General features: G+C 37.4%; 2 protein-coding genes across 6 annotated transcripts; one reads left to right on the forward strand and one right to left on the reverse strand.

Annotated features, from left to right (window-relative positions):
• Nucleotides 1–246: 246 nt before the first annotated feature.
• On the forward strand, nt 247–1,859 carry LOC117400473 (corticoliberin-like). The gene is made up of 2 exons (XM_034000506.3): nt 247–447; nt 971–1,859. Exon 2 carries the CDS (start codon nt 990–992, stop codon nt 1,488–1,490), a length of 501 nt encoding a protein of 166 aa, XP_033856397.3. The 5' UTR covers nt 247–447; nt 971–989; the 3' UTR covers nt 1,491–1,859.
• A 131-nt stretch (nt 1,860–1,990) lies between these two features.
• On the reverse strand, nt 1,991–22,943 carry LOC117400472 (tripartite motif-containing protein 54-like). 5 transcript variants are annotated; one of them, XR_009328442.1, is made up of 12 exons: nt 22,139–22,943; nt 21,631–21,803; nt 17,747–17,921; nt 16,788–16,883; nt 15,949–16,182; nt 14,941–14,963; nt 14,719–14,843; nt 14,152–14,366; nt 13,299–13,565; nt 9,735–10,109; nt 8,800–8,879; nt 2,498–2,581 (listed from the first exon to the last, which is right to left on the reverse strand). XR_009328442.1 is itself a non-coding variant. In XM_034000504.3 (11 exons), the coding sequence occupies exons 1-10, from the start codon at nt 22,301–22,303 to the stop codon at nt 9,774–9,776; spliced, it is 1,812 nt and encodes a 603-aa protein (XP_033856395.3). In that variant the 5' UTR covers nt 22,304–22,933; the 3' UTR covers nt 2,480–2,581; nt 9,735–9,773. The 5 variants fall into 5 exon arrangements, 2 of the variants coding, with proteins under 2 accessions (XP_033856396.3, XP_033856395.3); XR_009328441.1 differs by having other exon boundaries at nt 17,747–17,924; nt 22,139–22,933; XM_034000504.3 differs by lacking the exon at nt 8,800–8,879 and having other exon boundaries at nt 2,480–2,581; nt 17,747–17,924; nt 22,139–22,933.
• Between the last annotated feature and the right edge of the window lie 2,354 nt (nt 22,944–25,297).

A 25,297-nucleotide genomic window follows, 5' to 3' on the forward strand; every position in this document is an offset into this window, starting at 1 on the left:
GAATAATTAAGAGTACAGTAAAGTCTGAGTTGCAGTTGAAAGTATACAATCGGAGCTATGTTATTGTGCTCAGTTCCTGAGGAATGGTTTAAAAGTTTTACCTATGTTATACCATGATGTGATCTGTATTTCATTCAAACACTGTGATTAATGGGGGGGAGGCTCCTCTGTTTCTGTTATAAAATAACTCAAATCACCAGCTTTTTAAATTCATTGTTCATTCAGGTGTCTAACAATTGAGGTAACTGCGCAGACGCAAGGTCTGAGCTCAGAGCGTGACTATATTGTCGCATGTCTTGGGCTATAAAAATCCAACAGCCAGTCTGCCTTTGAAGACATCAGTTTACACGGTTCTTGACAGACTGATAGCAAGCCTGGAAGAAGGAAGCTTCGTATCAACTATTCACCTGCTTCCACTGATATACTAGCCAACTCAATCCATTTAAGGTATGGGCTACGCTTAATATTTCTGTTAGTACAGTTATATATTTCAATAGGTTACCTCGTGAACTAGTACTAGAACTTTTAGCATAGTTTTGCATATGTTTTTACTACATCAAGGTTTCGAATTCTGGATGGTAAAGCTACACTAATCTAAATAATCAAAGTCTTCCTTTGTAAAATGTAAAGTAAGACACATACAGTGTTTTCAAAAGTATGGATATATATATATATATATATATATATATATATATATATATATATATATATATATAATTGCTGGATAGGTATGTAGAAAAGATTATCGGTATGTAATTAGCACCATTGTGGTGCTCGTAATGCAAACTGTTTTTTTTTTTTCTAAGGACATTTTAAATAACACCGGGACTGTATGGAAGTTATTATGCGCTCTGAAGTTTACGTTAATTTAAAATTGAATAAAAAGTTAAACTGAACAGCAATATATTCAGCTAAAAAGTTATACGCAGCCGGTTTTTTTTTAAAAGGCTGTATGTCTTTATTTCCTCAGATTCCTGTAAGTCTCTGACATGAAGCTCTATGTGTTAGTTTCTACTGCCGTCCTGCTTGGAGCCTTCCTTCCGCGTCATGAGTGTAGAGCAATTGAGAGCCCGGGAGCTGTCCACTACGAGCCTGACGCTCAGCCACATCATTACCAGCAGTCTCTACCAATTTTGGTGCGACTGGGCGAGGAATATTTCATTCGACTGGGCAGTGTTAATCAGAATGCACCGCCGTCCACACTAAACGCGTTCCCTGACGCATCGTCTGCTACCATCAACAGAGCATTGCAAGTGCAACTTACTCAGCGTCTTTTGCAAGGCAAAGTTGGCAGCATCAATCGGTTCGTGAGCAGCAATGGTGACCACAAGGAAGACAGAGTGGAAAAGGGAAAGCGTTCAGAGGATCCTCCCATTTCACTGGATCTGACTTTCCATCTCCTTCGAGAAGTGTTAGAAATGGCACGAGCCGAGCAGTTAGCTCAGCAAGCGCACAGCAACAGGAGAATGATGGAACTCATCGGGAAGTAAATGTAAAATAAAGCCAGCTGCCAAAGAAAAATTCCATTTAGCACAAAAAAGTCCATATGATTATGTATCACAGTGCTGCTTTTCTATTATTTGATTTTTTTTTTTTATAGCTTTAAATTTCAAAGTGAAAGTGCAGAGGAATTGTATTCCGTTTGGTGGTATTCAGACTGTATTATGAATGCAAGGAAAATTAAACATAGTCATTTTTTTAATTTGTATAACTTTTAACAGTAATAATTAAAAAAACAAAAACAGTAACATTTTACACAATCTTAACATTTTTTGTAAGAATACCAATTGATATCTTTGGAGTATATATTTGGTAGCTATTTCACCAATTGCAGGTTGCTGTATTTCGGAAATGGATATATTACATTCAATTTCACTGTACTCTACCATGTTTTAAGTTCGATAATAAACATAATATGAGCAACCATTCTTTTTTTTCTGTTGTGCAAGAGAATGTCTAACATTTATATTTTTAATAAAACAGTCAAAGCTATGTTTACATTTTATTGTGTAGATTCTTGCCTACTAACATGTGTGCAGTGTGCCAACAAGTGGGTTCACAGTTCAGCAAGTATGAAAAATGTAAACAAGGCATCAAAACATAACTGCAGGCTTCACAGACCCCGGGGAGCACTAATATTAAACTATTTCAACTACAGCAACGTTAGCTAACCCTAGGACTAATCCGGGTTTGTGAAACCAAACACAAATCAAATCGGACACCTACCCTTATTACAACAACCTTTTAGTTGGGCACAACACATGTATATAACTTGTTGAAGATTGATGTATTCAAATAAAATTCCACCCGTTGCAGACATGTGCATCATGTAGTTTAAGTGGACATACAATAAACAGTACATCGGGAGAATACTTCTAGCAGATCTGCTGATGTTTCGTCTATGCAATCATTTCGCTGTGGCTCCTAATCGACCTTTTTTTTAGACGACAGAAAGGATGCGTTAATCGGTAAGTGAGTTTAACCAGGAAAATGAGAAAACATGACGAGGTCCCTGGCCGCCTTTATCTTCAGTGTTTTGTTGATTTTCATTTTGTCCACTTGCTACGTTATCAGAACCAACCTGTAAAAGATGAGAACTTATGTTAAAACATACAATCTATAGCCCTGATGTCATTTTCTGTATGTAAATTATCTAGGGGTCGTATACATGATATTAACTCGGTCAAGTTATGGTAAGAACATGCGACTTAAAAAAGCTCAGAAACAAGGTTCTTTTTTTACATTCTAAATATTTTTGCTTTATTTCAACATAAATGTGTATAGATAATAACACATCGCATAGCTGATGTCACTACAGTCTTCATTTCCCTTCAGTTTTGGAAGAGAAGGGATGCTGTCAGTGAGAGAGTAAAAGATCATTGGACTGTTCTCCCGCTATGTGCACAAGTCAAATAAATAAATGAAATTACTTAAGGCTGTGTGTTTATGTTGCCAACACGGCATCGACTTATTGGTAATTTGGTAGAGGTTGGTTAGAAACGTACACATTATGCTCTCTATGCCTTGCTGTACCAGTGCAACGTTTTCACAAATGATTAAATGCAAAATCATATAGATGAAGGTAGACGAATGCATGTAATATACAGTAAGTGGTATGTATTGTAACACATAATTCGTTATTGAAAATGCAAACGGTGCATGCTAATAATTGCATCCCAGGTTAAAAAAACAAAACAAAACAAAAAAAAAACATACAGTACGTTATGTATGTTAAATTGTATGTTAAAGCACCTTGAGCCAACCTTTGTTCAGGTAAAAAGCTTTTGTCCTAATAATGTAAATGTTTCAGTATATCTACTACTGTCAATTATACAGTACATTTTCTAGTACGGCAGTGTTATATTGATTTGCAAAACAATTTAATACTTTTGTCCTTCATAAAAACTGACAAAAAAATAAACATTTACAAAACCAGATTTTTAAAACAATATTCCTTTGTTTGGACAAAGACCAATAGCAGAGTATTTTCAAAGTATACAGGCTGTAGACTACTGTAAAAGTAAAGAGAAATTAATTGCCACACTATCTTGTGGAACGAACAAGTACGTAAAAAAAAAAAAAAAAAACACAACTTGGATATAACGGCACAGCATCTAATACATAGGCTATAGCTGCATACATAAATAATTCAGACCCATAGAGAGTATCAGAATCGAGAGATAAACTGTCCTTGTGACTTTATGTGCGTATTTATTCATAATCTGTACGTAAATACAGAGAACCGCTTATCAATTTAATATTGTGATGAATCTCCGTATCAGTTATAGCAGTGCAGACCTCAGGTAGAATGACGTTTTCTACCTATAGAATCTCGGTCCTGTTAACACTTGTCACTGCACTTGTCATACAGCACAAGTCACGTGACAAAACTGCTACTAAAACTTATAACAAGAAACTCAAACGTGCACCAAAGTAAAATAGTTTTGTAACATTAAGTGCAATTTTTAAAAGTGCAAGACAATAGAAAATGTATACTATTTATTTGTAATGTTATAACAAGTTGTTTCTTGATAGCTTATACGTTGGGTTATTCCTCTCATGATGTGCTTTTGTACTTGGTTCAAGTCTTTGTCGTTTTATTTTACTTTCTCAAAAATGTGCAAATTACATTAGGCTACGTGATAAAGACCTCAGTACATCAGGCCCAACCTCAGATTTTCTTATAGCTACAGCGACTACAACTATTCACAAAAATGCAACTCTTTCAGTACCAAGTACATTTACAGAAAGACTATAGGATAACAGTGTCTTATAAATTAAATAAAAACGGACATTGATATCGATATCAGTATACAGTATCAGACTGGTTGACTGGTTTGTTGTTTTGAGTGGAGTTACTCTTTCCTATACTTCCAGAGTGGTCTGCAGCTCTGAGGGGAAATATCTTTCCCAGACCTGTATGTAGAAAGGTCTTTGAAAGAAAAAGTTTGTGACTGGATATTTCTTTACATGTATCCATTCAACCCAGGCATATGATCACACCCTTTCCTAGAGTAGTTAATTCCAAATTAAAAAAAAAAAATCGTATGGAAACCCCCATGTTTGAAAACATAATTCCAGAATTCTGTTCTGTTGGTGGCATATTAATTATTTTACGTGGTTCTATGTACAGTGTGTGTGTGTGTGTGTGTATATATATATATATATATATATATATATATATATATATATATATATATATATATATATATATATAACATTTAAAGGAAACAGTGCACCCTCAAAGTTAATGTGCACAAAGACAGTCATGATTTATGCATAACGATTTCTCTTGTGTTTAAGAATATGGTGTGTTTATTCATCACCAGAGCATGTGATATAAACTGTTTCCGTCTCTGGGCTTCTCTCCATAACAAATGATCCAGCAGAAATTCGGAATATGAAATGTACAACCACTATCAAGCTGCTCATTGTCCATAACATTTTCCATCTTGTAAGGCGAATATTTATGCTTCACATGACTCTTCATGTAACACAAGATTGACCTAGAATCTGCAGTAGATTCTAAAACTTTCAGAAACTGTGTTTCAGCCCTATTGCTGCTCATTTGAACTCTTAAGCACTTTCTGCACACTACAGACTTACACCAGCCACAATGTTTTATTTTCATTCATGGTTGTGTTCATATTATCTATTTGATTGACCTACAAAGTGTACATGCAGACTAATATGCCATTATTATTCAGAATACTCACTATTCGAAAACAGTATTCCTCTCACATAAACTGTATATTCAAACTAAGGTAAGCAGTATTCTGAATATGAGTATATGTGAAATATGTAGCTATCTTGTGGATATTAGTTCATGTAAGCACCATATTCCTAATAATTGCCTTTCTCTATCTCCACGCATGTGTGAAACGAACCTGTCTGTAGTCAGGGATTTAGAAAGGTTTGATTGGCATTTGTTAACCTGGCTCCATACTGTTAGGAATCCAGTGCCTGTCAAATAACAGCACATCTGGAGGGCACCCAACACCTGTGTGCCACCGCTGGGAGGAAGAATGTATTACACACATGTGTAAATAAATACCCAGACATGTGAAGTTAAAGCTTTTTAACAAATTGTAATTAAAAAAAGAAAACAAAATTAAGTGTATTTATAGCAGCTATTAGGTGTCATATTTTTTCACTGTTTGGTTATAGCTTAGTTATAAATCAGCTTTTACGTTGGGCTTAAACGTTGTGAATTAATTACTAAAAAACAGCCAGTGTTTCCAGAGCTAATAGTCAGAAGGCTGCAATAAAAAATAGAAATATAGATTACTGGAGAAACGTTTGAAACTCTTGAATTGTTATGAATAATAGTATATTCAGAGGGTTGAATTGAAGTTCGTCTTGCTTTGCATTTTGATCTACTACATAAACTGTTCAACAGTAGGTGGTTATAAGAAGCAATGCAACAATGAGAGTGTCTGTTTAGTATTATTCTAATAAATACATTAAGGACACAACCTCAGTTTATTTCCTGTTAAACTAGTCTTGCTTTGTAAAAACAAATTCTGTCATTGCACATGCCCATGGTTTGTATTATTCGGGATGTTTCTGCCTGCATGTAAACATGGAATAATAGTGGAATATTTAATTCCACATGCATTTTCCAGAATACTTATTTGAATACTCCAGAATAATTGGAATGCTGAAGTATTCTGAATATATCTTGCGTGTAAACATCCTGATTGCTATGGTGTCAGTGACTTTGACACAACCTATTGCTCAAATGTTTGTTTCAAGTGAAAGGTCGAAAAAAGGCCCTGGATCTCAGCCCAGTAAAAGGAAATCCTGCCACCAATGTATTTCTATGCATGTTAACGTTCTAATTAACCAATTTTATCCTGGATATACCTATAGCTGGTTTTATATCTCTAACACAACTCTGCTGTACTCCATAATATAACACCAGCTTCATCTTTTGTTACCGAAAGAGGAACTAGAAGTCGCACAAACAAAATGTCAGATAAGAACTACAAATGAGTGCTATCTCAGACAGCATCATCTCCAGGAAAACCTGAAAAATAATAGCGCAATCACAATATACACTTACTGGGTCTTGCTAAGATCCCTTTTCAGCTCTCTAAGTGCCCCTATTCCTGTGGTTTTACATCACTCTGCTGTACATGGCTTGCCGAGGACAGCTACAGAAGAACTACAGGACTGCACCAGGAGCACACTAAGTATTAAACCATACATGTCTGGTTTTAATAAAAGGATGTTTTAAGTGGAAACACCTGAGGACAGGTGTACAGCTATGGCCAAAATTTTAGCATCACCTAGAATTTTAGAATTGAGACATATATATATATATATATATATATATATATATATATATATATATATATATATATATATGAACATAATTTAGAGCTTTCATTTAACATCATGTAATCAAAGAAACTACAAAATGAGATCGCAAAATTCTACTGCAAGCCATAATAGTAGTACATTATTTCATTTTGAAATGTCACATTTTTCATTTTTTTTTTTAGTTAAGCATATAACTATAATGCGGTACGCAATTCAATATGTTAACGTAACATTATTCAGCAGGTATGAAGCAAAATTTGTTAATTCTATAGGGTGATGCAAAACATTTGGCCATAGCTGTAGGTTGTGATAAAGAATATTCCTAGAATTTCTTATATGGGATATTTTTTTGTTATCATCTACGCATACCTTATATTTAAAATCTTGCCTGTGTATTTGCCATGTTTGCTAATAATTCCAGCAAAAACAGATTCTGTAAAGACTCCGTCAGGCTGATTGTGGGAAGTTGTGTTGGGAGGCATGTTTTTGTTACGCTGTGATGTGGTGCCCATAAGTGAAGCATTGTGTAAGAAAGCTTGTGAAACAATATGATTCCCCAACTCACATCCCCACAACCAACCTTAAGGAGTCTTCTCAGAAGCAATGTCTTGCTGGAATCGTTATTAAACCACATCAGGAAAATGTACATCCCATAAAATATCTCTTTCAGGTAACAGTTCGGCCAAATTAATGAAAGGGGTACAAATGATCATATCTATGAAAAATCCACGGTTTTAGGCAATATTTAATTCCCATTTTTCAATTTACTAATTGAATACATTTTCCTGACCCATTATCTTTTAAAGATTGAAAATTCTAGTTAGTAATTTGGCTTTAGAAAAGTGTTCTTTCTTTTTTGTTTTTGTGCTATCAGTATTCATCTCTTTTTTGTATCAAATAAATTGTGAATCTGTGTGAATCTTTTTTTTATTAAAAAGAGTAAATTGCTTCAAATTCGATTTTCTTTGGGGTTTTTTTTTATTTCTGTGTTAAGGTGCTTTATGAGTTCAGGAGCTCCTTGCTAATTGACTGCCATAGACATATCTAATGTAGGCTAGATCAGCCAAAAGGGCCTGTGATAAAGTGTTCCGATTAAGGCTGGTATGTGCCCTTGAATTAGTACCCAGACTAGAAAGACTAGTTTAGAGCGTTTGCTCACTTTTATTATTTACAAACAAAACAAAACAAATGGTTCACTGGACATGAGCGAGGGCTGCAGGAAGAAGGAAACCTCTGGAATTGATAATAGGAGAGATAAGTAAGATAAGATAAGTAAGTAGATTCCCCTTGGCTCACGGAGAGCCGCCCTTGCGGAGGTGAGACAGAACCGATCGGTCTCCAAGGCTGGGAAGCAACCGAAACGTCCCCCAAGGGGAGCAGTGAGAAAATGGGAAGACGACAGAGTTAGATAGATTTGGCCACGGGTCCCCCTTGTCTCGCTGAGAACCTTCCCGGGGGAGGACGAACCTAGCAGCTTCTAGGCTTCTAAGGTTGGGAAGTGAGCGTCACTTACCCTCAAAAGAGGACCCCCGGCACCCCGTAAAACAATGAAAAATGTAATATATATATATATATATATTGCTAGGCAATTAAAGACTAAGCTCACTGTTCAGTGGAGAGGAAAAAAAAAAATTGGGGGAGGAAACCTCTGGTGGTCCCGTCAGAGCGATGGCCCCCACTCCGGGCATTCTAACAATACTAGGTTGGGCATAAGATGTATCTTGAGCAAAGATAAGGAGGGATGCAGGTGTGCAGGAACCGGCATTGACAGGATGAGCAAAATGCAAAATTGAAATTATTGTATATTTGTATGTTGCCTGACTATTTAATAGGGTGGCTAACAATACAGTGGCCTTTTCCAACTGAACAAGAACAGATACTACACCAAAATAATGAATGTATTTAACATAACTAATCACTAGAATCTGATATGACTGGAGAACTGAAGAGTTTCACTATTGGGACATTGGAGACCTCTAGTGGCAGAAACCAGCAACAGCGAGCTTGTAGTTTACAGTGAGGTTGTAGCTTCAGTTGAGAGTCGATGGCTAGTGCTGAAAGAGAAAAAGAATGAATTGCCTGGTCAAGGGCAGCAGATTCCATAGGGAGCATTATAATATAAAATGAGATGACATGAACGTGAAATATTGGCAGCTGTGAAAAAATTAGGAGCTGCAGTCTTGGCAAGTGCGGCAAAAGCAAGGATAGAGTGGAACCAACAGAGTTGTGACGATAATGTAAACACAGAGCACTGCTGCCAGACAGAGACTGCTGACAGAACACAGAGCAGGGCTGCTCCTATCACTTTCCTCAAGACCAAAGCACAAGAAAAAATTTAACAATGTAAGCAAAAGCGTGGCGACGAAAGGGAAGCACATACAAAAATAACAAATGGGGTCTGCAGGGCCGCTTGACAATACAGCAATGCAAAACCAGACCTGATAGCTAACATAAGGGCATGTATAGTATCTATTACTGCATGTATCCATGTCTTGAAACAGTTTATCAAGGATATTATTTCTGCTTACCCTCATCAAGCAACTGCAGGGGTGAGCGCTGCGCAGCGGGAGTGACAGATTGTGATGGGGTACCTCCATCCCTGGGTGTATTTTTGGTTTATTTTTGGTTTATTTTAGTTTGGGTTATGTATCACAGGGGAGTTAATGTATATTGGTATTGAGCACGGGGATGTGGGTTTGTGTGTGTGTGGAACAGTGGTGACAATAATTTACAATTGCTATTCGTGCTGGATTTATACCAGCAAGATACTTGTTTGGTTTTGTTTCATGTCTGTTTTGCGTCTGCCGGCCCCGAACAAAACGAATGCTGTGGGCCAGAGATGGGGAGCAATGGGAGGCCTGGGAACGACAACCACCCAGCCTCCCTCCCAGACATCACAGCCATGGTACCTGGTTGTCGATATGGGACTGTCCCCACTGCCTCCAGTCTCATCGGGAGGAGCCACGCCTACTCCAGATCCACAGGCAGGACAGCCGCATCAGTCCCCAGTGATAGAGGGAGACTACATGTTGCTCCCACCTCCACCACCAGAGGGAGAGGAGCTGCAGCTGCTTAAGCCTGCACTGCCCGGGCTGCCTGCAACGCATCGCCTGGGGAGGCCTGTTTATCATCGCCTGGGGAGGCCTGCTCGCCATCGCCTGAGGAGGCCTGCTTGCCGTCGCCTGGAGAGGCCTGATCGCCATCGCCTGGGGAGACCTGCTCACCGTCGCCTGGGAAGACCTGCTCTCCGTCGCCTGGGGAGGCCAAGAGAAGGGAGCTGCCGGCTACAGAGAAGGGGGGAGAGGTGAGAAGAGGTGAGGAGATCACCTCCACCCACAGCACCACCGCTGGAGTATGCAGTGCCGCCATCACGGCCGGAGTGTGCCGCCCCGCTGTCAGCCTTGCAGCTGCCACAGCCAGAACTACCTAGGAGCCAGCCTTGGTGCATTGCCATTGTCAGTATAGCCGCTGCTAATGTTGCCACTGGTTACTTCTTCTGGGTCTGACGTCATAAGCCATCATGTGACACAGACGCTGCTGTCAGGAGCGTGCTGCAGGCACTGGTGCATCATCAGCAGTTTGACCATGAATAGAAATGCAGTCACCATTCGAGAATTCGATTCTGCAGAAAAAGATACCCTCAGCAAACAGCTTCTGAAGGAGCCAAGTAGCTTTTTCTCAGCAAGTAGCTTTTCTTTCTGCTGGACTGCAGAGGCGAGCGCTGTGCAGTGGGAGTGAGAGACGCTGCTGTCATAACGGATGCGACCGAGAAATCCACAGCATGGGAGGGACTGCGGCAGTACATGCAAAGAGGATAATAGCTTCAAAAGCACGTATGCCTGACTGGCGACATGCCGTGGTGGCAGCGCATTCTACAGAGAAAGAAAAGTGAGGTGAGTAGCTATTTCAAATGTAAATTGATAATGCCATTTACATGATTAAATCGGAGTCTTACAGGGCTGTGTAACGATAGATGACAGAAAACAGACAGCCCTTTCGGGAATGCATTCGAGATTTCGGAGCGAGACAGCTTTGTCCAGCAGTATCTAGGGTAGAATGGTCAGCGGCACTTGTCAGCTGTGCTGCAACAGGCAAAATCAGTGCTTTGAAAAATGAAAATGAACTTCTTACCCTGAACCCTCTCTCTAACAGTTGCGGAAAGGTTTCATGAACTGCAAACTTGATTTAATAAATCAAAATGTTCACTAAAAAATATATTCAAATGATTATGCGACTAAATAATCTGTAATATTTGACACTTTCATGAGAAAAAAGTAAATCCTTAGCACTAAACATACAAATGCTTTATATAAACAAACATTCATGAAAAAAAACACATCCTATTAAAAAAAAAAATAGGAATGTGTTTATTACAAACACTGAACTATTACCACAGACCCGATCGGCAAATGCTACGAAATAATATAAATTAGTAATAATATGACATATGAATTCTACAGAAAAATAAGGCTTGATGCACAGCATTATAATTAAATTGCTAAAAAAAAGATTGGGATTTATTTCACATTGTCAAATGCATATTACAAACCAAGATATTTGTTGATTCGTTGCTTGGACACACATTAAATATAATTGATGTCCTTCATATAATGAAAATTAATATAAGTGCTTTCATGAATGTGAGAGTTTAAGAAGATCCACCTTGCTATACGGTTTCCATTTTTGACTACTTACTTCTCTATAATAATGGGTATTAAAAATTTGGTATTGCATGTGATGTTAGTGGGGTCAATTGTATGACCTGCAGTGGCAGATCTTAATAATGCCACCCTAAAATGTATATACAGTCAGCACTTACATATCGAACCCTATAGAATTTTGACTTCAGTGACGGTCAAAAGAATGTGATGCATATCCAAAGTCAGTATTCAAATGTGCAGAATATAGTGCCCAATAAGGCCCTAATGTCACAGTTCACTTGCAAATGAAAATGCACAAAAGCAATTAAAGATTACAGATTTAAAAAAAAATACATCACAGTATCTAAAACTGTTTAATGATTTACATTACCGTGCCTTGTCTCATTTGATTTGTTTTTAGAGGAAGTGCTGTGTAACTGCAATGCACAATAAAGACAGACTGATTTGCCATGCCAGAAAGAAAAATAAAAAAAAAACACAGGCTGTGACGGTTAAGCAAGTCAATTGTAACATTGAAGAGATGGGCTTTGTATCAGAAAACTGGTGACACAGTCAGAAATCGCGTGTGACGGGTAAGTGCACTCATTTCTTACATATATAATGGGGAATGATTTTATTCTTAATACAAATCAACCTTTAAAAGAGTAAAGAACTACAAATTACTTTAAAAAAAAAAAGTTTTACTGCCGACTTACAATTTTACAATGTTTGCAATTATCCTGGGTAGTTCTTATTGCAATTATTCATATATATATGTATATATATATATATGTATATATATATATATATATATATATATATATATATATATATATATATATATATATATATATATATACACATACATATATGAGTAATTGCAGTAATTGCAATATATTGTGTTGCATATATATATATATATATATATATATATATATATATATATATATATATGCAACACAATGCCAACTGTCACAAAGAAGGCAGGGAAGAAAATACCTTTGAGGGCAGTTATACACTCTGGGGGTCATGTTTGGAATCAGGTGCAAAGGCAATGAAGTTCAACTCTATAAAACCAGCAAAAAACAACAAGCAGTTCAATATTTGTCTTGAGCAGTTTCATTCTTGTTCCATACCATTACAATGGTATTGCCTTTACATTTTCCAAATAGGGCCCTCATAGTTACATGCATTTCTGCAACATCTGTGTTTAACAGTATTTTGTGAATTAAAATTAGGACTTTATATATGGATTCATGAAACAAGCTTAAGGTAAATTATTAGTTTTCTGCTAGTGGAGAGGCTGACTGTAAGGAAGCCATGGGCAGGGGCCAGGATAGCTGCCCTCCCCCTTAGACGAAGCCGAAAAACAGTAGGAGGTGAACTCTGACGTACACCAGGGATGAATGGATTGAGGTAAGCTATAAAACCCTTTGTAGCTGATTATTGGACGTGTTGTTTATCGAATGACGAATGAGATACTAGCCATTTGACTGAAGAATGTTCTGGTAATGAGGGTGCCTAATATGCTTAATGGTTACGATTTTAATCTAGCTTAAAAAGCGAGTTCCCTGCCTGAAACACTGCTTTGCTAAATTTCTTTAATATAGCCCAGTTATTAACAATAACAAAACAGTGAAGTGAGGTTCATAAACATTTTGTCGGGTGACAGTATTCAGATCCACTGCTGTTTAGATCATTATAATAGTATTGGCTAGTCCCTACAAGAAACCTTCTTTATGGCAGGACTGTTTAAGGCCAAAAATGGACTACTCTAGCAATTGTATGCGTTCTTCATAAAGCTGTTGTGCAATGCTCTTTTTGTTTACTCACCTGGGACGAAGCTGCAGACGACCTAGATTCCTTACTGTCCACAGCTGGGCTCTCTTTTACTGCTGCTGCCTTCTGCGTATCCCCTCCAGGTGACACTGAAGCTCCCAACTGACCAATGCCATCACTCGATTGGGCCAGAGTAGGACTGTTTGCAAGCCCTGTTTGGGGTTTGTACCAACTAGGGTACAACAAAGGATTTGCATTGGCTTCTGTTGAAAGCACTCCTGTCTCCGCAGTGCCAAGAGACCCACTCTGCTCAACTGCCCCCTTAATCAGGAAAGATAACGTGAAACAAATAAATTGCAGACTCTCCTTTGGTATCAGTGTCACAGCATAACCCTCAGCCTCACTGCATTCAGTATCTGTTTTTAGAAGACTTGCAATGTAAAGAATGTTCCATGGCAAATTAAATTAAATGCAGAAGGGAGAGTGCAGATCACCTGTATAATATCTGAATCATGAGGTTTTATAACTATTTTGTTGATGTAGCAATAGGTGACAGGCTCAGTAGGTGGCACAATCCTATATGGTCCCAAAAGCCATAGATTTGAATAGTTTTTGAGGGTAAGATGGACACATTATCTCCACCATCACCCCAGCATGGTGTGTGTAGCCACAGTTTTACTGTAAGAAGTTCTGACCTATAGATTAGAAATAAATAAGGGAAACTGTCTAGACTGAAAAGGCCAAACAGTACTTGTCAAGTAGCAGCGTGTGCATTGAGTGGCCTTGCCTGACATCACCCCCCCGTGCATGGGAAGGCAGCAGCTATGCGAGCAAGCCTACCCTGGAACATAAAATATCATTGGTCAATCAATATAGATCCTGTGATGCAAAGCTTTGATGTCATTACCTGCACAGGCATATTGGCTAGCTGGGGTGGAGTTTCCCCAGTGGGAGGGCAAGCAGCTTCGGCAGCCGGCTCACTCTTCACTGCTGTCTGCTCTGGCTGTTTCACCGGTGTCTCTGTGGCTCCCTCCTCCACGTCAGACTCGGGCTCTGTGTGGACCTCCTCATCTCCCTCTCTTTCCTCCTCTTCTCCTTCCTCGGCCTCCTCTTCCTCCTCCTCTGTAGTTAAACCAGAGGGATATATTAAGCACCACATTGGACAACCATTACCTGTCTAGTGTAAACAATTCCCAGTTCACAGATCTGGTAATGCAGCTATTTGGGGTAAAACCTTTGGCTCTGTTCGAGCAATGTAGGTTTTTGAAAGCATGCTTTCTACCATGTGTTGAAATCAACACAACCACTTTTTGATTTTGGACAGTGCCCAGTTTGTGATAAGCATCTGATTAAGGACAACAAAGAATTCCAAAATCACAAAAACCTGGAAAAGACAAACCTGTGTCCACCTGAAAAATGCTCCAGTAGCAACACATTGTGGTCTATTAAGTCCATCCATTTTTGTTTTCTTTACCTCTGATAAAATCTATACTCCGCAGTCCCCTTCCTTCTCTCTCAAAATTGACTTTGAAGTGATCCATATTTTCATAGCCACGTTCCACCTTTTCCAAATTTGATATGTCAGAGGCTTCAGTAATTCTAAAATGTTAAGAAACAGAGTATTGAGTACTGCCTCTCAGGATGTTAAGTGAGTAAAATGTTATAGGATAACTTAATAGAGAAAGACATAACTTACTTTTTTACGAGCGGTTTAGCATTCTATAAAATAAAAACATATGACAGAGTAAATTGTACAACATTACAGTAACTGCGTGCCAATTTTAGCACTAAGTAAAGAAAACATTTCTAATTTTACAGTAATCCTAAAACAATACCCAAAGCCATTCTAAATACTAAATCATCCCATGTTATATTAAAGGTATATAAGGCTTCTCCAGCAACCTTCACTATGCCTAACATATTACATTTGACCAGAAGATGAGTGGCTACTTATCTGTGAATACTTAGCAACAGGATTATCCAGGCATAATGCGTTGCTAGGAGAAGTCCACTATTCATTTAGATAAGGAATAAGCATGGTAATAATATAATATTACACCTGGTAATAAGTATTGTTGTGCCATTATCATTACTGTACATTGTCCTGTGGACACTCAAATGTTTTATTGACAAGGGGAATCAATTAACAAGTACTAATGAATGTGAATTTTTATTGTAACATTTTAGGTTTCCTCTTATTAGAATCAATTTTACAGTACATAAATGGGGTCTGTTTTAATGATCCAATGTATGTTTTTAAGTGTTTGCTTGCTATGTGTGCAACATAACATTTATTAGAGGTAGACTCGAAACACTTATTATTATTATTATTATTATTATTATTATTATTATTATTATTATTATTATTATTATTATTTGTTTATTTAACAGACGCCTTTATCCAAGGCGGCTTACAGAGACGAGGGTGTGTGAACTATGCATCAGCTGCAGAGTCACTTACAATTACGTCTCACCTCAATATTACCTCTTTACCTCAATATTAATTGGGCAAAACTGTCATCTGATAGTTTATAGATTTAAGATGGATATACAGTAAGTCTATGATATAATGCATTTCTTTTTTTTCTCTTGTGGTAATTTTTTTGTCATTTATTAATAAATCTTTTATGATAAAACATTTTTAAATATCAAAAATAAACTCTGGATGATTTTCCGTCTGAGGTAGGCTTTCTGTCTTTCTCACCTGCAGAAAAAGAGCCATTTCGGGCTCATCCATCGACTGAATTCCAGACTCCACTATCTTGGATACTGCCTCCAGATGATCACCATATTTCTTTTTCAGAGTCCGGACGTACTGGAGCTTCTCCTCCTGTTCACTTGTGATTTTCTGAGTCATCTCTCCTTTCCTTTCTTCCAGGGTTGCATACAAGAAATCAAACTTTTCACACACCTGGGACTTCTGTCTCCTGCAGTTTTCCTATTGAACAGATTTTTAGGTTGAAATATGCTTTTGTTTAAAGAAGGTCGCCAATACTATATTTAGAAAACAAAGCCTATGGCAGAATGGTCCAGACACATGTAATGACATACAGATTTGTCCCGTGCCTACGAGTTTATGTGGGTGGCACTACACTATTATTTTACTGGCAAGGGGGATATTTTTTCAGTGAATTCACATCACAATTACTGAAGGTTTTTTTTGTTGTTTGTTTTTTAAATTCATGCCAACTATCTTACAAAACCTGAATGTAAAACATAACTGTATATATTTTATAACAGGTAAAATCTCTGCAATTCACCTTCAGCGGGATTGCAAATCCTGTTAACAATCATCACACAGTGATAGCTACTTGCCACCGAGCTGAATGACTGATTTGGGTTAAAGGCCTTGTTATATAAAAACCATCAGAAGACTGCTTAATTATTCATAATTAAAACAATGGTGAATCAGGTTTCCAAAATCACTCACTACACCGACCCACACACTGACAGGAAATGCAACAGAATCGCCATAGCAATCTCGAAAATAAACTCAAAGGACTATAATTCCAATTTTATTTTACGTGTAAGGGTATATTTTACCTCAATAGTTCTGCAAGACTCTTCCAGTTGACTGATTATTCCCTGAATTCTGTCATTGTTGCCAACCAGCATTGCTATCCCATCACTGAGTTCAGACTGGGAAGAGAAAAACAACACAATTACAGATGAATGGAGAATTTCACCAGTGTGCAAATCAGTTAGCTGCAAGCCAGCTAATTTACTTCGCAGACTTTCGATCATTGAATTCACAACTGTTTTTTTTTTTTTTTTTTATCTCTATGTATACAAACTTACTGTCAATGTTACTGGCAAAAATGTTGCTTTTTATATTATAGATTAGTAATAAAAAGACACATATTTTGCATTTATTGACATAAATGTGTAGGCTTTTCAAGTCATATTTATAAAATATAATTGTATATCTGTAGCAATTTGGGGTTATTAAAAAATAATCCTATAAATGGTTGCTGCTGCTGTAAACAAAAAAAAACTTACCAAACTGAAATATACTATCCCTGTTGTGTTGCATGTCCCAGTGACGATGATTAATTCTACTGTTTTAATGATAAATGGTGATCGTATTAATCAGTAAATGTGATAACACCTACTCTATAGAGATATAGGAGTCAGCTATGGTGGTAACCTTGGAATGTCAAGATCCATTCTTTGGAGCTTCCATCAGCCAATTTTCATTACTATACCTATTTGAGTTACTTAATCACTTTGTTCATAAAATTCCATATATTTTGTTAAAAATATTATATTTAATTCATTTTAAATATGAACTCTTGACAGTTGAACCCTATACATCTATCATTTTAAGGCAAGTATAAACTTGCTGAGTTAAAAAAAAAAGAAACTGGGGCATGGTATTCAATAGCCTACGCATTCCAAATCTGATGTATCTTGGTAAATAATTTCCTTTCTCCAGGTCTTGACTGCTTATTTCCTAAACACTGAAAATCCCAGTACAACAAGGGTTTGTAACACAAGCCAACCTTTTGCCTTTGGAAAACCTTATCCAGGGGAGCCACCTCGCAGTCTTTATGAGCTCCGAAGACTTTACATAAGGAGCAGGTGGGTGTTTCACACGTCACACAGTAGATGTTGATTTTCTCATCTTCGTGCTCTTCACACATGGGCTGGTCACGTTTCCTCTCAGGGCCCGACTTACTACTATTGAACAAAATGTTTTGTTAGAACCGATAAGGAATACATAACTTTATTTTTTTTTAAACACATTTATTTTGTAGTATTTCATTGCAATACATGTTTATATATTTTTTTGTGTTGCTTTCTTTGATACATACTGTATGCAATCCAACCACACCAATTGGGATGTTTTTTTTATTTTTTTATTGAACTTGAGATCAGTTGCAGTCCAGATACTGTATTTATCCCAATCAGGTACAGTAGAACCTCAGAGTTATGAACACCCCACTTTTCAACCGAACACCCAACTTTTAGCTGGAAATATGCAATCGCTCAACCATGCCTACAATGCAACCAGAATCTCATTTTAAAAAGTGCAACATTAACCTACTGAAACAGTAGGAACTTGGAAACTCAAACATGTTACACTTTCAATTGAAAGAAAACATTGAAAATATTTTTAAAAACTTGACAGCCTTATCATCAATGGAAATATGGTATCAGGAAATTGTCAGCAATATTACAAAAAGGCCAAAAATTAATCCAACAATTTGCAAAGGAGGCAAAAGACAGCAGAGCAGTAAAAACAGATGTATCGTACGCAAAACTGATGAGGAGATTTTGATAAAGCACTCCATAAGTGGCGTGCTAATCATGGAGAAGGCAAAATTACTGTACCAACAAATATACCAGTCAGAGGTGAGGCAGACTTCAAAGCAAGTAAGGGCAATTTTACTAGGAACATTTTTGTTTTAAAGAAGTATTTTTTGCAAGCCAAAGGACTGAATGACTTTAAGGAAACTTTAAGCACACGTATAAATATTATACACCCAGCTATACTTGCAGTTCTGTAGTGCAACTGCTACTGAACTATAAATGTTCCAACACTCATGGACAGGAGTTCCTTTACCGTTTTAATGATGCAGTCCCCTGTCGTAAAACCAATTGCATGCCTTTCCTTTCAAAGTAATGGTGCTTCTGTGACCTGCATTACCCAATAGCTGAGAATGGCATAGATGCTCAGTTGTATGAAAATACCAACTGTGTCCTGGACATACAGTATTTCAGAAGCTTGGTTAGGATTTTAAACCAGATCTCCTGCCTAGCAGTAATGTCCTTGATCCCCCCAACCCCTCCCTGCTATATGAAGTAGAAAAGAATCTGCTGAGAATATGGATAGTGAGTGGAAGACATGCAAGGTTAATGGGTCAGTAGATGGCTTGAATATCTAATCAACGCTACAGCTGCTGCTGTTAAAGGTATGTTGAAAAGGTGATTTTTAAGTTTATGTTGATCTTTTAGTATCCCCTTGGATCTGTTGTTTTTAACTATCTGGGTGTGGAAGGGTGGTGGGCAATTCACTGACACACACAGGAGACAGAAGTTTTATTTGAAAACGCCGCACTGGTGCCCAGTTTTATTATTTTTTATTTTTTCTTTTAGCCCGTAGAGGGCGCTGTTGTCCGTGGCCTGAGTACTGGCAACGGTACACAGGACCACAAGAATACCAGTACCGGTTAACAGTAAAACAAACTGGTGCACTCACAAGCACTCAAAATAGTAATGAAAACAAAGGCAAAATGAAAAGGGAAAATAAAACACAGTAATAAAACTACAAAATAAAGGTGCTGCTTACGCAGTGCCCCCACTTACACTAAGCCGGTCAGTACAGGCCTCCGACCTACGCTCAGCTATTTCTACACACTACGGTGGCCAGAGTTCCCTGTATACATACACACGTCCCCTCAGGTACGTAATTATTTATTTTACTTTGTAAATTATTTTAAGGCAGGCTGTTTCCCTCAGCCAGGCTTGCCTGGTCCTTGTTTACACTGGCGTCTTCTGCCAGCGTCACTGTATATTCCCAAACACAGCCACCTGAATGCACAACCAAGCGCAGTTCTTATGGGCCGAGCAATCTCCCAAGGCCCGCCTCAGCCACTCAGAGAGAGGGAAAGCCAACACACCCTCCTCCCCACCTCTCCGTGTCAGGCGGATCCTACGAGAATGCTGCCCTCTTCCTGCAGTACCATGCATGTGCCAGATAGTCAGCACAGATCTCCCCCTGTTACACTGGGTTATTTTGTTCATCATTGTGATTTATATAGATCGGCTGCTCTGACTTCTTTATCTTTGCGAAGCCTGAAACACCGGCACATAATTGTTTATAAGGCTATCCTTGGGGGGAAAACAACCCAAATCATCTTAATAAATTGTTAATTTCCTCTAGTAGTACTTATAATCTCAGACTTTCCTAATTTTTTCAGTTCCTAGGGTTAGTACAGAATTTGGAAAAAAAGGCATTCCGTTTTCTAGCTCCACGGTCTTGGAATAAACTTCAGGAAGAACTGAAACTTACTCTCTTGATCCCTTCAAAGGAGTTCAAACAAAAAATGACATCTATGTAGCCGAGACATGTTGTTGTTTTGGCCGTTGCTGCTAAATTGTTCCTTGTAATTTGATGAACTTGTTTGTATTGGTTGTGCTCATTTGAATTTGTGTTGGGTTTTGTTTTTTATTACATGCCATCGTCTTGACCAGGTCTCCCTTGAAAAACATATTTTAATCTCAACAGCACTTTCCTGATTGAATAAAGGTTAAATAAAAAAAATAATAATAAAATAACTAACTATCTACTGCTTTACAAATATTATTGTTAGGAGTGCAATACCTTTTTCAGAAGTTGAGTTTGTTCACCCAAAGAGTATGAAGCATACCTGAAAACTTAGTGTGCTAATTTCCAATGTTAATATCAATTTGCATTTTTCAGGTGGGTCCAAATGCAGCTTTTTTTTAAAGCTGAGCCATGTGTGAATGTTTACAAACAAATACAGCGAATCACAACAGTGCTCAGTCTGACAGGTGGACACACAGGCATTATGAATACCGCAGTGCAGAAATATTACCTAAATTAATTGCACCAGTTTGTTTAATGGATCTGGTATCTCCAAAAATGTAGCCTTCAGTGGTCATGGACACATTTTCCTTGGATTATGATGAAAGCTTTTTGAATAGACAATTTTCTAGGATGATGTCATGCAGTGTGTTTTGTAACCCTACATGAGTCCTCCTTGACGCTCAACTAACAAATAGTTCATACTACAATAGATGGGTCCCTTTATCAGGACTGAAATGGCAGCTAAAAGAAGATAAACTGCCATACTGAAGAGCTGGCTGTCAAGTGTCAGCTATGTATAAAAATGACAATGGAGTAAAATCCCAAACCTTGTCTAAAAAAGCTGCAGCATTTGCACAATTTTAATGACACTACTTACGTGCCTTTCATGTTTAACAAAGCATGCTGCTCTTTCACCACTGCCTGTTTTTGTGATACAATATATATATATATATATATATATATATATATATATATATATATATATATATATATATATATGTATAGTATACATTAAAGAAACAAAACCTTTGGTTTTAAATTGGTTTTAGAACCTATTAGAACCTATTACTTGGTTTTAAACTTTTAGACCACAGTACTTCTAGGAAGTACTGTGGTCTAAAAGTTAGTGCCAAGTAATAGGTTCTAATCCTTTCCCCGTCACACATGCAGTGACCTTGTACAAGTCACAACTGCCGCCAAATCTGAGCAACAACAAATATCTCTGCCAGTACCAGTAGCGGGCAATCCTCCTCACATGACTTTTCGATGGGAACCAGCAAACAATAGTTAAGCAGTTGCAGGAGTACAGTACAGAACAAAGGGATTTCTTACCTGGTAGACTCCTGTTTATACAAATCAATGATATTCTCCACCAGAAGGTTTCTCTGCAGCCCGTAAACCCCATGTCTGTCCAAGACCACTTCATGCCTGCAAGAAGGGCATCGGAATCGACCGCCTGCAGCCACTGTGTTGCCTCCTCTGGTTGGTAGGTAAGGATTAGAGGCCTGTGGTCATCAGTGGGAAACGAGCAACAGAACAGATCAATATAACAAGCTGGGGATCAACACTTGCTATGCTTTCCTCATGCTGCCCTATGAAAACAACCTTGATATTTACAACTGCTAGTCACACATAATGTTGTGAATCTGTATTTTATGTTTCTTTTTAAGAAAATCTAAATCAGATGATATAATGATATTCTTGTTAATCTTACAAACAAATAAAACAAAACTGAAAAAAAAATACTTTAAATACATTTAGAGATAAATAAACAGATAAGGTAAGCACAAAATACTACGGTTATTATTTACTGAATGAAATCATTTGGAACAACACCTACCTGGAAAATATCATTGGCACATTTTCGACAAAGGTTGTGCTGACAAGGAAGAATGACCACTGGTTTGCTAAACATTTCCAAACAGATAGGGCAAATCAGTTGCTTCTCTAGATTATCCATGGTTTGCTGCTCTTTGGAATACAAGTACTCCAGAGAGGTACTCATTGCACAGTTTAAAACCACGCAGAGCTTGGGAAAAAGAAGTTTTGACAAAACGCTTTCCGGTAAGTTTCTTTCCTGCTAATAATTTGGAGTCCAGATTGAGGTAGAGTGTACTCAGGAGTATCTCCACAAAGATCACATTGTTTAATGGCCGGGAGTCTGCTGGGTGTTAGGGCTGTTTTTAGCAGCAGTGACGTCACAGGTTGCCATGCTGACTTGTCCATATATGAAAGTGACAAGAGTACAGATTCTTCTGGCAGCTGTTAGACTGGGAGAGCTGGACATTCCTGTTGCAAAGAAAACACAGCCACTCTAGATATTTCAGGGGGACCAACAGCTAAACCCAGCTTTCAGGGCTAAATTAAAATGCATTGTCATTCAACAGGGTTATGCTGTACCGGTACTACTGTATACATTTCTGTGTGTATACAATTTCCATTTATGGTGAACTAATTAAAAGGACTATTTTCTTAAGTTTGTCTTTCTGGATCTGGATGGATAATTTACAGTTATACTGTAGAGTATATTTTCAAGTTTCTTATCATCCTAATATATATATGAAACTTTAAAAAATATTCATAAGAAACTCTTTAAGAAACTAAAATATTAATTTACTGTATGATTTACTATTCTTGCATAATTTCAAATTTTAATACACAAAATCCAGACTAAAATACATACATGAAATGTCCTGTTGTCTGAATATTAAAAGGGGGTAAATTCAGTTATCATAGTATAATAAATACCTTAAGGGCATTTATATTATTATTAAATTGCTTTGTATTATGTATTTATTTGACTAATTTTGAAACATTAATGACTGTTTCTCTCACTTTGTGAACACAAAAATTACACTTTGAAGTAAAAGGTGATAACATTTTACAAAATGAAGTATTTTGAATATTCACAATTTTCATACAGATGTGTTGGTGATTAGTAACCTCACAGATGGTCCTGAAATAAATCTGAACATGACTAGGCTCTGCTGGGTTATTTTAAAATATATTGTCAGATTTACTCTATCACATGCTCTTTGGCAGGCTGTGAAAACTAAATGACGTTGAACTTTTTTTACACCCTGCCCAAGTACAATATAAATCAAATTGACTGTAAGATGCACCAAGCAATCTCTGAAAATAGAAAAGCAGAAATCCTACATTGAATTCGAAAATAAGCAAGTATCTCTTTCTCCCACTCCCCAGTAATGTTGTTGAAGCTGACACCCTGGGATCCTTCAAGAAGTTGCTTGATGAGATTCTGGGATCAATAAGCTACTAACAACCAAACGAGCAAGATGGGCCGAATGGCCTGCGTTTGTTTGTAAACTTTCTTATGTTATTATGACACTCTGAAATAAAATACGTAGATGAGAACTGCATGTTTTTGAAGGTATGAAAAATGAAAAATGTCTGGTTGAAAAATGAAATTTCAGAAAAAATAATACACACAGCACATCATTTTAACTTCAATTGCTACTTGACAATGTGCCCTTCATAGAAAATAATTGTTTGATGGTAGCCTACAGCTCTATTCTCTAGTACTGTTCTTGAATTGAAGGTTGTTGATTCTAAACATTTTGGGTCTATCCCCTGCAATGGCTGAAAGTTCTATTCGATTGCTATCAGTATGATAAAAAGTAGTTTACAATGACACACATCAACAGCATATCCAGAACAGTATAGACCAAGAAATGGCAATGGATAGCTTCATGAAAAATAGATCAATGCTATTTAAGACCTACTGTAGATGTCATTAGGTAAGCAAATTAGATGTTTGTATCATGGTAAAGGATATTAAAGTGACTGGTAGTATCTGACATACAAGTTTGATGTACAGATGTATGAATGTATGGACAAAAAAAGACCTCCACAATCTGATACTCCCAAACATTTAAGCTAAAAAAAACTTTCAGCACAATTTAATAAGCGGCGACCACCTCCACTATACCCATACCATTCAGGGGATAATAACATGTGCTGTATAGAGATTAATTCACAAAACTGTTTTACGACTCTCTTCTCTTAGGATCAATAGGATTTCATTAAATGACATTAAAAAAAAAAAAAAAAAAAACCCTCTGTAACAATTTTTCTGAAAAAGGTTTCAGAGACTTAATAAAACTTGTCCTTAACAAACCAGTTCTTAACGTTTTGTGAATATGGAATTCAATCATTCAACTGGGGGATTGAAGGGCCAGGTAAAGCTTCAGGGTGATATAATTTAAGATGCAGTTTTGCAGTTGGGGAAGTCAGTAAAACTGTATATAGACAAATAGACAGACAGAAAGCTAACAGATTGTCTCCCTATGGAAATGAGAACCTAAATTACTGTACCAGAATTGTTTTGGGAGTGGCTCTAAATTTAGTGCATCGGTTCTATGGCTGTAACTGGGGTCATGATGTAACTGGGGTCATGGGTCATGATGTAACAGGGGTCATGATGTAACTGGGGTCATGGGTCATGATGTAACAGGGGCCATGATGTAACAGAGGTCACGATGTAACTGGGGTCATGGGTCATGATGTAACAGGGGTCATGATGTAACTGGGGTCATGGGCCATGATGTAACTGGGGTCATGATGTAACAGAGGTCATGATGTAACTGGGATCATGATGTAGCCTGGACTTGAACTCGCGACGTCCAGACTTTAGGGCACATCCTGGACTCCACGTGGAGCGCCTTTACTGGATGCGCCACTCGGGAGCCCCTTTATTGATATTTTAAATTACTGACATTGGCAAAAGACTTCCAGTTGAAACGTTTGTCATTAAATTTAAGTTTATTTTCGTATAGCTTTTTTCTTGTTTCAAGCTAAATATTCAATCTGATGTTATTTTTTTATTATTTGATCATATACATGATCAAGTTATAGAAGGTCCACGATGTACAAGCGGATCAATTAGATTTGTTTTCTACCGTATTGTTCATAGTATCTGGTTCCAAAAAATATATATTATTCCCAAACACTGGAGAATCTTTTTGACTAAAAAGCAATG

Source organism: Acipenser ruthenus, chromosome 4 (genome assembly GCF_902713425.1).
Source record: "Acipenser ruthenus chromosome 4, fAciRut3.2 maternal haplotype, whole genome shotgun sequence".
In the NCBI taxonomy this organism is placed as follows: domain Eukaryota; kingdom Metazoa; phylum Chordata; class Actinopteri; order Acipenseriformes; family Acipenseridae; genus Acipenser; species Acipenser ruthenus.